Genomic DNA, 12,175 nt, shown 5'->3' with positions numbered 1-12,175 from the left:
TGATCCAATCACCTTCCACAGGCCCTGCCTCTGAACACTGCTGCACTGGGAACAAAGCTTCCGACACTTACGCTTTTGGGAGACAGCAGAGCCAAACCCTGGCACTGTTCTGCCTCAGAGCTAAACGACGGCACCCAAATGTGCTCTGTCCTAAGCGTGACAGTAACAAATGTGTAGCAACAAAACTACATAGTAGTAGTTAAGGAACTGAGAGCGAGCCCCACCTGGACCACTGAGGGCTCAGTGTAATCACGGGCTTTCTCTTATGAGAGGGGTCCAGGAGGGCTGGAGGAAGCCACAGAGGAAGGGCAGATAGTGCTGGGAGATGTGAGGCTAGCACACAGTCAAGCAAGCCCCGTGCATCCTCCCTGGGGCCCCAAGGAGAGCCAGCTCTCTCACACCCTGGCTGCAGCCCAGGCTGACTCTAGACTTCTGCCTCTCAGACTATGAAGGAGATCAGTTAAGAATGACAGTTGTTCCCTTGCGGGTCCCGTTTCTCTTGGTCACTGGCCCCCGCATGCCTGCCATCCCAGTTCACCCACTGTGAAGGAGATGGCTGTGTGGACAGTTACTATGCACAGCACTAACTGATCCTGTAAGTCACTTTCCAGCATCCCCCAGTGAGCACCCACTATTGTAGAAGACTCCTCGCTTCACTGTGCCCAGGGCACTTTCCCAATTCTGACATTTTTCTCTGCCTGACTTATCTGACCAACCGCCAGAGAGTTCATGGTGCACAGGGCTTCAGGAAGACAAGGTAGCCAGTTTTATAATTAAGCCTTCTCTCACACCCACCAGCTTCGTAAGATGTGGTCGTCAGGATCCTGGGACTTCAGCGCCTCCAACCCTCCTTTGGATCAGCTAAGGCCACTTCACACCCACCCCTGTGAGTACTCTGGAGGCACCCAGCAACCCAGATGCCACTAATCCCAGTCAGCTGCATCTAACCCTGAAATGTTCCCAGGGAGATAGAGGCTAGTTCTGTGTTTGCTCGTCTCCCATGTACCTGCCAATGCACACAAAGTCTCTGCAGGAATTGACTTCAGCTGAACCATCCAGGGCATGCCATCCCTAGTGACATTTTTTCCTAGCAGAGTGTCTCTTTCCATTTGGAGCCTATGTGCCTGGAGTGGGGGTGAAGCAGGCCAAGTTTCTAGGAGTCCGTGGTTATCAAGGGATCTGGGAACCAAGGTTTAGGACACATTTCCATTCTATACATCAAAGTCCACAGTAAGAATACAACAAAAGCAGGGAGAAGGCAGCAATGTAGCCTCAAGCAGTGCTGTGGCTTCTGTGAAATAAACTGGCTCTCCTGACATTGGGCTCCGGGGGCTGGGGGGGGGGTGAAGGGCCCACATTCAGGGACAGCCAGTGGCTGGTGATTCCCACTCTCCGGGGCTGCAGGTTCGAAGTGCTCATATTCTGCCTGGCTTCAGCCTGTCTGCTCCTGTGGTCACACCTCCACCTTCCAGCCAGTGGTGGGGAGTCTAGCTTTCCTCCTGACTCCACCTGGATCCCACTTTCTGCTGCCTTTAAAGGGCTCAAAACCCCAAACTTACACGTGGCTCGCTACCTCAAGGACAATGGACTTGGAACACTGACATGACGTGCAAGCTCCTGCTCCGCAGCACCTAGATTAGCGCCTGGTTGAGTGATGGGTAAGGTGTAGGATGAATCTTGGAGTCCATCTTTAAAACCACCCGCTACCCCTATTGTACTAGTTACCCTTTCCCTTACTGTGACAAAATACTGGAGAAGGAGCACCGTGAGGGAGGAAGCATTTGGATTCTAAAGGGTTATAGCTCATCCTGGTGAGGGAGGCACATGGCAGGAGCTAGAGGCTGCCTGCGCCCATTTCCATGGACCACGAAGCAGAGGAAGATGATGAGTGTTGCTCCTCCGGCTTTCTCCTTTTCTTTCATTCAGCCTTGGCTTCAGTCCATGGGTTGGCACCGCTCACATTTAAAGTGGCTCTTCCCTCAGTTAAATGTCTCTGGAGACACTATTACAGACACACCCTGACGTGCCTCCCCTCCCCCCCAAGCGATCCAAATCCAGTCAAGATGATAATGAAGACGAACCATCAATCCCAGATGTCTCCAAACTGGCCGACCTCCAAGTTGCATGAGGGATGATGAAGAGCCACCCGGACACATCACAATGCCACTGAAGGCAGCAAAGAACACCATTAGAAGAAGACACATGCTGGTTCTGCCTTCCACCACATTGCAAGCTGGGTCAGTGTGAAGAAATGTTCAAGAGCTCTGTCTTCCTCCAGCTGTGTGAGTCACCTAAACCAGCCAACTGTTCCTCTCCCCAGCAAGTCTTGAGGCTGCTCCACTTCTTAAAGAGCCTGGCACATAGCAGGCATTCTGCTGTAATCCATATCACACCCACAGGCATGCTTCTGAGCCATCTGCATGACCTTCTGAGGACTGCTTTTCTTTATAAACATCACTCCATCCTCTCTGGGTCCACACTATGTTTTCGTTGGATCTCCCTGCATCTCTGTCTCTGATAGACTGTGCTGACCACTGCTGAATGGGATCTCAGACAGTTGCCCCAAGTGTTTTCTCCCGGTGGCTCCATCTCCTCCTGCAGATTTCTGGCCAGGTGGGTGGTGAAGTTCTAGAGATCAGGGGGACTGTGAAACTGCCTAAGATGGTAGCTTCTGGGGGTGGCTCCAGAGTGGTCATCAGGTGGCAGCATAGGAAGGTAGGCCTCCAGAAGTAGAACCCTGTGGGCTGTACGGAGAAGCTGTTCAGGGTCCCCAAGGGCCTCACCCTGGCAAGAGCCATACCTGTCTCCACATACAGCAGCAATAACACTTCATCTGTCCCTTCAGAAGGATATGCCAGTTGTGGATATTTACCATTTCTTTGAAGTCTCCCAACAAATAAGACACAAGATTGAAGAGAACCCATGTTCAGGATGAGAGCAATTTGGTGACCTGGTTACTTCCAGGGAAAACCACAGGAAACTTCAAAAGAAAATTGTGTAACCCCCTCCCACACACACGGTATTCATTACTGGCTTCAGTTAACGTTTTACACAGTCTTATGGGAAGCCTCGCCTTTTAGAGTATTTTTAAAGACATTCCCAAACAATATGACAATTTACTATGAATATTTCCATTCAAAGTCCTGTCCACCAGGCCATGTCACTCCCTAACTAAAGGGCCAGTGTTGCCATATTGTCGGATGATATCCATCACACTCAGACCCCTTTTCACACCCTGCTATTTTCAGTTATCTGTTCTGTCACAATCAAGTGCCACAGACTCAACACAATTATGTCTTTTAATATCACTGGTGCTCTAACTCTCTTTGTCTGTCTTCACTGCCCACCCCCCCCCCAATCTCTTTTTCTCTGCCCTAATGACGTACCAAATCAGGTCACTTGTCCTGTAAAACACCAATGAACCAGGACCCCTGGAACTGTTTGATTAAAATCTCAGTGACTGTAGAGAGGCTGGAACAGTGTAGGTGCAGAGCCTAAATCACAATTTATCTTGGCCTCTCTTTAGTCCATTAAATACCATCCCTTGTCCTGCTCTGTGTCAGACCCAGCATTCTGATAATCTAAGAATTTTCTTCTTTGCTCTTATCATCTACTTAATGTTTTCACTGATGCATTTTATGTCTTACATTGTGGCTTTCTTTGTTCTGCTACTACACTAATGTCCTGAAACCGCTTTCACGTTGGAACATAGAATTTGGAGTATCCTAAAACTGTGTTTCTGGACCAGGGTCACTCATAATTGGCTCCAGAATAAACTTATTCCTTTTGAGGTCAGAGCTGTGCTTTTGTGTGGGCATGATCCACCACTGGCAAACAGTACTATATGTTGAGAAAATAATTTTAATAAGAGCAAAGGTAAACAATAGGGTTCTGGCCCTTTTGAGTGCACACACAGGCTGTAGTCCAGGTCTCCGGATGTGAGGGAGACTGGGGAGGAACAAGCAGACTCAGAGACCTGGAGAGGACAGGAAACGTCGTCCATTGGCAACTCTCATCACTGCAACCTGCCCCATACCCCGAGCACTGACCAAACACTTGCACTCCGACCCTCAGAGCTCTCCTGCACACAATGCTGCTAGTTCATTTGCTTGTGGTGTATTCTGAGAAAACTGGAGGTGACAGAAAGTTCAAAACCAAGTCATGTTCCTCGGGTCGTCCACAGATAGCCTGCTGACACAAGCTTGCGATAGACATGGCAAAGATACACAGCAACACACGACAAACACCCGGTCCTCAGAAACACACACACATGAGTACCTATACACACACACACACACACACACCTGGTCCTCAGAAACATACACACACGAGTACCTACACACACACACACGGTTCTCAGAAACATAAACATACACACACACACACACACACACACACACGGTTCTCAGAAACATACACACACGAGTACCTACACACACACACACACACACACACACACGAGTACCTTCACACACACACACACAAACACATCCGGTTCTCAGAAACACACACACGCACACACTCACACACACACACGGTTCTCAGAAACACACACACGCACACACTCACACACACACTCACACACACACACACCCCTCTTCCCGGACCTTCCACATTCCCCATGCAAAACGCAGCAGTCGCTTTAAACAAGCACCACCCAACCTGCACAAGCTTCCTGGTCCCTCCCGCTCATCCGCCGTCGCCTGCCCCGCCCCCGAGCTCTCCATCCCTATTGGCTACCCCTTTTGCGCCCCGCCCACAGGGGCTCCGCCCCCTAACCTCACCTTTCACCTCCTCATCTTCCGGAGCTCCCAGAAGCCTCGGTACTCCCTCATCGGGAAGGGGGAACGGCACTCTGTCATGACTAGCAGTCATTGGTGAACACGGCTGTCCATTATAGCAACAATGGTCACGGATTAGCTGAAAAGCAGCAGTGGGTGGGGAAGCTGGGCTTCCGCTCATGCTCAGTGTGGCGCAGTGACGCAGTCGCGGGGGCAATCATGGCGGCTCGGTGCGTGAGGCTGGCGCGGCGGAGTCTCCCGGCGTTGGCGCTGTCGCTCAGGTAAGGGGGTGCCGCTCCTCCGCGTCGCACCCACTCACTTCCGAGAGCTGTGGCCGCGGCCTTAGCAGCGGTCTGGGGGCCCGTGCGCCCTGGAGCCTCGTGTCTGGCTTCTCGGCGCGGGCGTCCCGGGATCTGCTGTGCGGTTTTACCTGAACTGTGCTCGAGAGCCGAGGAGCATGGCCGCTGGGGTGTAATCCGGGCTCTGCAGTGCTAAGTCAGGTGGAAGGTTCCGCCACTTGGTTTTCTGGCGACACACCGCGTGCTCACGGGCACGGGGCACCACCCGTCCTGGGATTGCAAAAGATAACCGCAGAAGCCAGAGACTTGCCCAAGGTCAGGCAGCCAGCAGAAGCCCGCCTGCGCTGGGGCTGGGGTTGCTAACACTGGTAGGTAGCAGCACTGCGCACTTCAGGGCCGGGGCTAACTCGGGCAGGCCCCAGACCAGGATGCTGCCCTGTTTATGGGCTTTTTCCACGGTCCCTCACATTCCTTCTCCACTTTTGCCCGCCGGGGTCACATGTGAGGTCCAAAGAACGACAAAGCCAGTGTGTGCGCAGTTTATTTAGACGAGAGCGCACGCTTTCCTCCATGTTTACCTTAATCCGTGGCTTCAGGCTTTTGAGGTAAACCTCCAACCAAAGTTAGGCAAATACTTAGTATCTTTACCTCGTTCCTTGTTAGGACAGAGTTATTGGTTAATGAAAACCTACTTTGGCCGAATCTTGTCGAAACTGGGTAGAATGGGAGCTGGTCTTTTGATCTGGTGAGGGCAGGCAAGTGGTTGATTTCATTAAAAGTGACAAGAAGGAAACGGGCTTACATACGGCAGGAGCTGGGAGCAATGCAGCCTCCTGGAATGTTCTGGGGAAGCACTTCTCATTTGTGATGCTGCATTTGGAGTTAATTGGCAGGAAGGCAGCCCCCTCCCCTCAGCTTGGTTTATGTTTGTCCCTGAAATTGCGGTTTAGAAGAAAAGTGCTCTAGGAGGGAAGCCAGAGAGCTGTATGACTGATAGTCATAGCTCCCATAGGATCCTTATGTTTGGCTGCCCTCTTCCCTGTGGGACACAGCCAGAGGATCTGTAGAGGAGAGCTGACCTGCCCAAAGGCTGTAATTGTCACCCTGCAGGGTGGACATAATTCATACTGAAAGCAGGCTTCATGCTTTAGAGGTTTTTATATTCTTAGCTTAATTTTGCTTTTCAAAATTAGGCTCTGTTTTGTTTTCTTGTGTAGGGGTGTTTTTGTGTTCATGCACCAGGAGCATGCCCGGTGCCCTCAGAGGTCAGGAGAAAGTGTCAAGATACCCTGGATTTGGAATTTATAGTTCCGATGGTTCAATGGCTGCTATGTGGGTACTAGGGAATCAAATTCAGGTCCTCCAAAAGAGTAACAAATGTTCTCAACTACTGAGCCAACTCTGCAGCCCAGATTCTTGGCCTTTAAAAATCATGAAAGGGCCAGGTGTTGGTGGGGCTCATGCCTTTAATCCCAGCACTAGGGAGGCAGAGGCAGGTGGATCTCTGAGTTCAAGGCTAGCCTGGTCTACAGAGCAAGTTCCAGTTCCAGGACAGGCTCCAAAGCCAAAGAGAAACCCTGTCTTGAAAAAACAAAACAAACCAAAAAAAAAAAAAAAAAAAAAAAAAAAAGTCATGAAAGGAAGAGTAAAATTAAAAGTCACTGCTGGGGCCAGAGAGGGGCTCAGTGGTTAAAAGTCCTGGCTGCTTTTGTAGAGGGCCTGGGTTTATCCCTACTCTCCCACTGGTGGGCCACAGCCACCCGTAACTCCAGCTCCAAGGGATCCCATGCTTCTGGCTTAACTTCCAGGGCTCATTCGGACTTCTCTCCATTTCCCTGCACAGCACTTGTACTCCCATTCCCAGTCCTCTGTTGGAGTGGTACCTGGTCCCTGAAATGCATCTCCTGTCCTCCCTACTCCTCTAACTCACCTGGCCTGCAGAGCCCTCTGTGAACCTGTGGTCCCAGCACTTAGCCCTTGGAAGACGGAGGCAAGAGGGTTGCACGTTTACTGTCAGAATAAATCTCTGAATGAATAAATACATCAAAAAGAAAACCAGGGCCTGGAAAGAGAAGTCTCAGTGGTTAAGAGTATTCACTACTCTTGTAGAGGACCCAAGGTCACTTCCTAGTATCCATGCTGCCTGTAATTCCAGCTCTACCGCGTATCTGGTGGCTTTGGCTTTCATGGGCACCTACACTCATGTGGAGTACATTTACACAGACACACATTCAAAGACACACACAGGGACATACTTAACACATAATTGGATATAATGGCAATACATTTTCCCCCAGTCATCTTGCTGGGCATTGCAGTCCACACCTTTAATCCCAGCACTTGAGAGGCAAAGGCAGGCAGATCTCCATTGAGTCTGGGACCAACCTGTTACACATAGTGAATTCCAAGCCAGCCTGGGTTATACATGGAGTCTCCTGGGTCTCCCTGCTCTGGGCCTCCTGCAGCCATGGCTCCAGTCATCGTGGAATCCACAGCCATTGTATTTTGGGTGTTGCTGATAAAAGGATTTCTGCTCAGGCCACTGCCATCAATAGGATGCACAGTGGATCTTGTCAGGAAAGGGGTCTCGGTGCTTGGACTCAAGGAGACACCTCAGAATACATGAGGTAGTTAGGGGACACTACATAAATAGTCACATGTCACTTAATGACAGGGCTGCTTTCTGTGTGAGCTGTGTTGCAGGTGATTAGAGTGCATTAACAGCCACTGCTACCTATGTCAAGTATGGTTTATATTAAAGATTCAGGCTGGGGACAGGGCTAGAGAGATGGCTCAGGGATTAAGAGTGCTTGCTTGCTTCTTTTCCATAGGACCTAAGTTCCGTCCCCAGCACTCATGTTGGACAATTCACAACCACCTGTAACTAGCTTCAGGGGATGTGACAACACGTTTCTGGCCTCCTGGGACACTATACTCGTGTGGCATACTCATACAGACACTTAAGGAGACGCCCACATTCTTTGTGTGTGTGTGTGCAATGTGAGCACTTGGGGAAGGCCCAAGGCCAACATCAGCTATCTTCCTCTATCTCATTTACTTATCTGTTGGGGGTTAGCTACCACAGCAAATGTGTGGCAGTCAGAGGACAACTTGCAGAAATTAGTTCTCTCCTTCTACCATAAAGGTCCTGGGGATTGAACTCATGTCATGACTGGTTTGGTGGCAAGCTCCTTGACCCAGTTAGCTAGCTTGAAGTTCATGGTTTGGCTAGGGCAGCTGGCCAGTGGGCTTCAGGGATCTGCCTGTCTCTGCCACCTCGGGACCAGGGCTTCAGGTGTGCCTCCGTGCTCAGCTTTCTTGTGTGGGTTCTGGGGGTTCAGGTCTTTGTGCTTGCACTGCAGGACTTTACCTACTGAGCCATTCCCACCCCCCACCAGCCCCACAGCACATGTATTTTGTGTTATAATTTACTTTTTTAGGTCTGAGGTAAGTCTTTCCTAGAAAATAGTTTGAAATACCCAAATTCCTTGTTTTGTTGTTGTTGTTGTTTTGTTTGCTTTTGGTTTTTCAAGACAGGGTTTCTCTATTGTTTTGGAGCCTGTCCTGGCACTCACTCTGTAGACCAGGCTGGCCTTGAACTCAGAGATCCACCTGCCTCTGCCTCCTGAGTGCTGGGATTAAAGGCGTGTGCACCCCAACGCCCACCTTGATTGTTTTCTTTAAGCATTTACTTTGTTGGGAAAGAGGGTTGCACATCAAATAGTACATGTGTGGAGACTGGGACAACTTGTGAGGAATTGGTTCTTTCTTGCTATCATGTGGGTCCTCTGGACTAGGACTCCGGTTGCCAGGCTTGGTAGCCAGTGCGCTTACCCACTGAGCCGTTTCAGAGGCCCAAATGTCTGTGCCTGTGTCTTTAAGCTATCTTCACTTCTTACATGTGGGCTTTTCCTTAGGCCTCCTCCTCGATTGTTGTGCACAGCTACGAAACAGAAGAATAATGGCCAGAACCTGGAAGAGGACTTGGGTCCTTGTGAGCCAAAGACAGAGCCACCCACTGCAGACAAGACCATCCTGGAAGAGAAGGTGAAGCTGGAGGAGCAGCTGAGGGAGACCACGGTAAGGACCCTGTTTTAGTTAGGGTTTCTGTCTCTATGAAGTCCTTATAAATGAAGACATTTCTTTAATTAGGGTGATTGGTTTACATTTCAGAGGTTGAGTCCACTGTCATCATGGGAGGGCATGGTGCAGGTAGACATGGTGCTAGAGAAGTAGCCGAGAGGCCTGCACCTTGCAGGCAACAGAAAGTGGACTGTTTCACTGGTGTGGCTTGAGCATAGGTAAAACCTCAAAGCCCACCTCCAGTGACACACTTCCTCCAACACAGCCACACCTCCTAACCATGACAGTTCCTTTGGGGGCTACCACAGACCCTCAGTGTACACACTGCTGGATTGCTACCTGCATGGTCCACATGACAGCTTCCAAGTTCACAGGTCTACTGCTTGCTGCCAGCCCAGGTGGCAAACTGGCACTAGATCCAAACCCTCTGTGGCTCTACTTCTGACCTGGAAAGTTTCTGTATTGTGGAAAAAACAACACCGTTCATCACAGCACTCAAGAGGCAGGTGATCTCTTTGAGTTCAGGCCACCCTGGTCTACAAAGCGAGTTCCAGGATAGCCAGGGCTGCTACACAGAGAAACCCTGTCTCAACGAGTCTTCAATACAAATGAGGGATACTTGGTTACTTGGTGTGATAAAGCTTCAGAAGGAAACCATAAGTTATGTACAGGATTTAAGTGTGTGAGTCAGTGATAGTTTATCACTCCATGTTGAAAAGCAGGCAGCAGTCAAGTTCCTTAAGTGTGGGAGCAATTGGTAGTATCACTTACATGGCTGGCATTGTGCTGAGTTCTATTAATCCTCAACCACAGAGCCTTCATAGATGAGGAAACTGAGATACAGAAAAGATAGTGGAATCTCCCAACTTACCAAGGCTAGACCAGGACATGCTGTCTTAGAGCCTTGCTTCATGACTGCCTGAAAGCTGAGGTTGGGGATGTTGTAGAGACCTCTGGAGTCTGCCCATAGATATTAAACTGGAGATGGGTCAGAAATAGTGGCAACAGGAACATTGATCTGTCCTATCTCTAGTTCCAGCAATTAATTGGCTGGACATGGCCTCTTTGAGATTTCCTCCCAGGTTATCTTCCTTCCTCTCTAGGGAGGCACCAGGGAACTGAGGTAGGTGCCCCCCCCCCCCCCAGTGACGTGCTTTGACACCTTCAGGTTGGACAGTAGCATTCTTCCCCGAGGGATGACAAAGGCACAAATGAGCACATAAGCAGGACCTTCTGGCTCTTTTCCACTGTAACCTTGGGTAGGAGTCTCGCATTATTTACTCCCTATCCCCTACCCCTGAGACACCAGCACAGGTGTAAATTAAATTACTCTTCTTAAACTGTCCTGGTTTTGTTCAAAATTTCATTTATGTCCTGATTTGGAGTTTGTTACATAATCATTTCCCTTCTCACATTTGTAACATAATTAAATCGTTTCACTTGTTTATTTATTTTTATTTTCGTCCTTTAGGAGAAATACAAACGAGCTTTGGCAGATACTGAGAATCTACGGCAGAGAAGCCAGAAGCTGGTGGAGGAAGCCAAGCTGTATGGTAAGCAGAGCATTTAGTCTTGAGTGGGAAGAGAGCAGGGATGCAGCTGTGACTGCCATGTAAATGGAGCTCTGCTGTCTTCACTTACCCTGCTGTTACTCAGCTGGCTGTGGCCTGCCTGGTCAGCATGGGGCATCTTCGTTTGTGAGCCTCAGGGCACGTTAAGCTAATTTCTCTCTCTATCTGTGCTTTCTTCCTTTTTTAGTATATATTACCTGTTCTTATCTCAGAAGTACTGTGGTTCTATAACCTATCAGTTGACCAGGCATCAGGAACAGCCCTGTGTGAGGGACCCATGCAACTGATACTAAGAGGAGACCTCTTCTCTTCCTCCTTGCAGGCATCCAGGGCTTCTGCAAGGACTTGCTGGAGGTTGCAGACATCCTGGAGAAGGCAACCCAGAGTGTTCCAAAGGAGGAAATAAGCAACAACAACCCTCACTTGAAGAGCCTGTATGAAGGGCTTGTGATGACTGAAGTCCAGATTCAGAAGGTGTTCACAAAACATGGCTTGCTCAGGCTCGACCCCGTCGGGGCCAAGTTTGACCCTTACGAACACGAGGCCTTGTTCCACACCCCTGTGGAGGGGAAAGAGCCAGGCACTGTGGCACTAGTTAGCAAAGTGGGCTACAAGCTCCATGGGCGCACCCTCAGGCCAGCACTGGTGGGGGTAGTGAAGGGAGCTTAGTGGCCTCCCTCAGGGCTCTGGACTTTGTAGGTCTCTTGCTAGAACTCGAAAGGCAAGCTTAAAATTTCTCATCTGTGAACACATCTGACCTTCGCCCAGCCTTGTTGGAAATCTTAAGTAAGCTAAGCAGAACGTGAAGCTGCTTGCATGCGGTGTCAGAGACACTGGGAGCCTGGTCACTGAGTTTAGCGCCACCTACTTCAGAAGAGGACCAGCAGGGCCTCAGGAATAGCGTGACTAACACTGTATCTGTTCCACCTGGTGATTAGTAAGTACTTTACACAAATAAAAGGTCTTTGGCTACATCTGCTGCACAGTCTACCTCTGGGTGCCAAGGCACTGGTGTCACTCAGCATGGTGGGGCTCCTTCAAAGGGAAGGGCCAGAGTGGGAATGCTGTTCCTGTCAGCAAAGCTAAGACCTTCATAGTTAAGATTTAGCTGCTGTGAATGGCAGCCCTTGAACAGGGAAATGAACACCTGACCTTTAACATACTTTCTCATCTTTTGTCTTCCTAGTTTTCTGGTATTGAATTTTATCATCTAGTGGAGATCTGGTAAGCTGAGGAGAAAGCCTGGTTCACTCAGCTCACATTTCTTCAAGCTTGAAACTTTGGGCATGCAGGATAGAAGCTGCATATGCCTGGGTTATACACTTTGACTTTACATGTAGTTACAATACAGATCATAGGAAAAAAACCAAGGGTCCAAAGTCATATGGCAGAAGCTGACTTCAGGCTCCCACCAGCCAAAAGGCCTGCTTCCCATTTCAAT

The 12,175-nt window shown here is 49.7% G+C and overlaps 1 protein-coding gene across 1 annotated transcript; it reads left to right on the top strand.

The window, feature by feature from the left end:
• Positions 1-4,921: 4,921 nt before the first annotated feature.
• On the top strand, positions 4,922-11,708 carry Grpel1 (GrpE like 1, mitochondrial). The gene is made up of 4 exons (XM_051200371.1): positions 4,922-5,062; positions 8,998-9,160; positions 10,635-10,716; positions 11,057-11,708. The coding sequence occupies exons 1-4, from the start codon at positions 5,001-5,003 to the stop codon at positions 11,401-11,403; spliced, it is 654 nt and encodes a 217-aa protein (XP_051056328.1). The 5' UTR covers positions 4,922-5,000; the 3' UTR covers positions 11,404-11,708.
• The last annotated feature ends 467 nt before the right edge of the window (positions 11,709-12,175 follow it).

The sequence above is a fragment of the Phodopus roborovskii genome, unplaced genomic scaffold, assembly GCF_943737965.1.
Source record: "Phodopus roborovskii unplaced genomic scaffold, PHOROB, whole genome shotgun sequence".
Classification (NCBI taxonomy): Eukaryota; Metazoa; Chordata; class Mammalia; order Rodentia; family Cricetidae; genus Phodopus; species Phodopus roborovskii.
This window is presented reverse-complemented; position numbering and strand designations above follow the sequence as displayed.

Excerpts from the sequence above, each read along its gene's own strand:
- Grpel1 (XM_051200371.1), top strand. The coding sequence starts at position 5,001 with ATGGCGGCTCGGTGCGTGAGGCTGGCGCGGCGGAGTCTCCCGGCGTTG. Across the intron at positions 9,161-10,634 it reads AGCAGCTGAGGGAGACCACG|GAGAAATACAAACGAGCTTT; the intron begins GTAAGGACCCTG and ends TTCGTCCTTTAG. Across the intron at positions 10,717-11,056 it reads GGAGGAAGCCAAGCTGTATG|GCATCCAGGGCTTCTGCAAG; the intron begins GTAAGCAGAGCA and ends TCCTCCTTGCAG.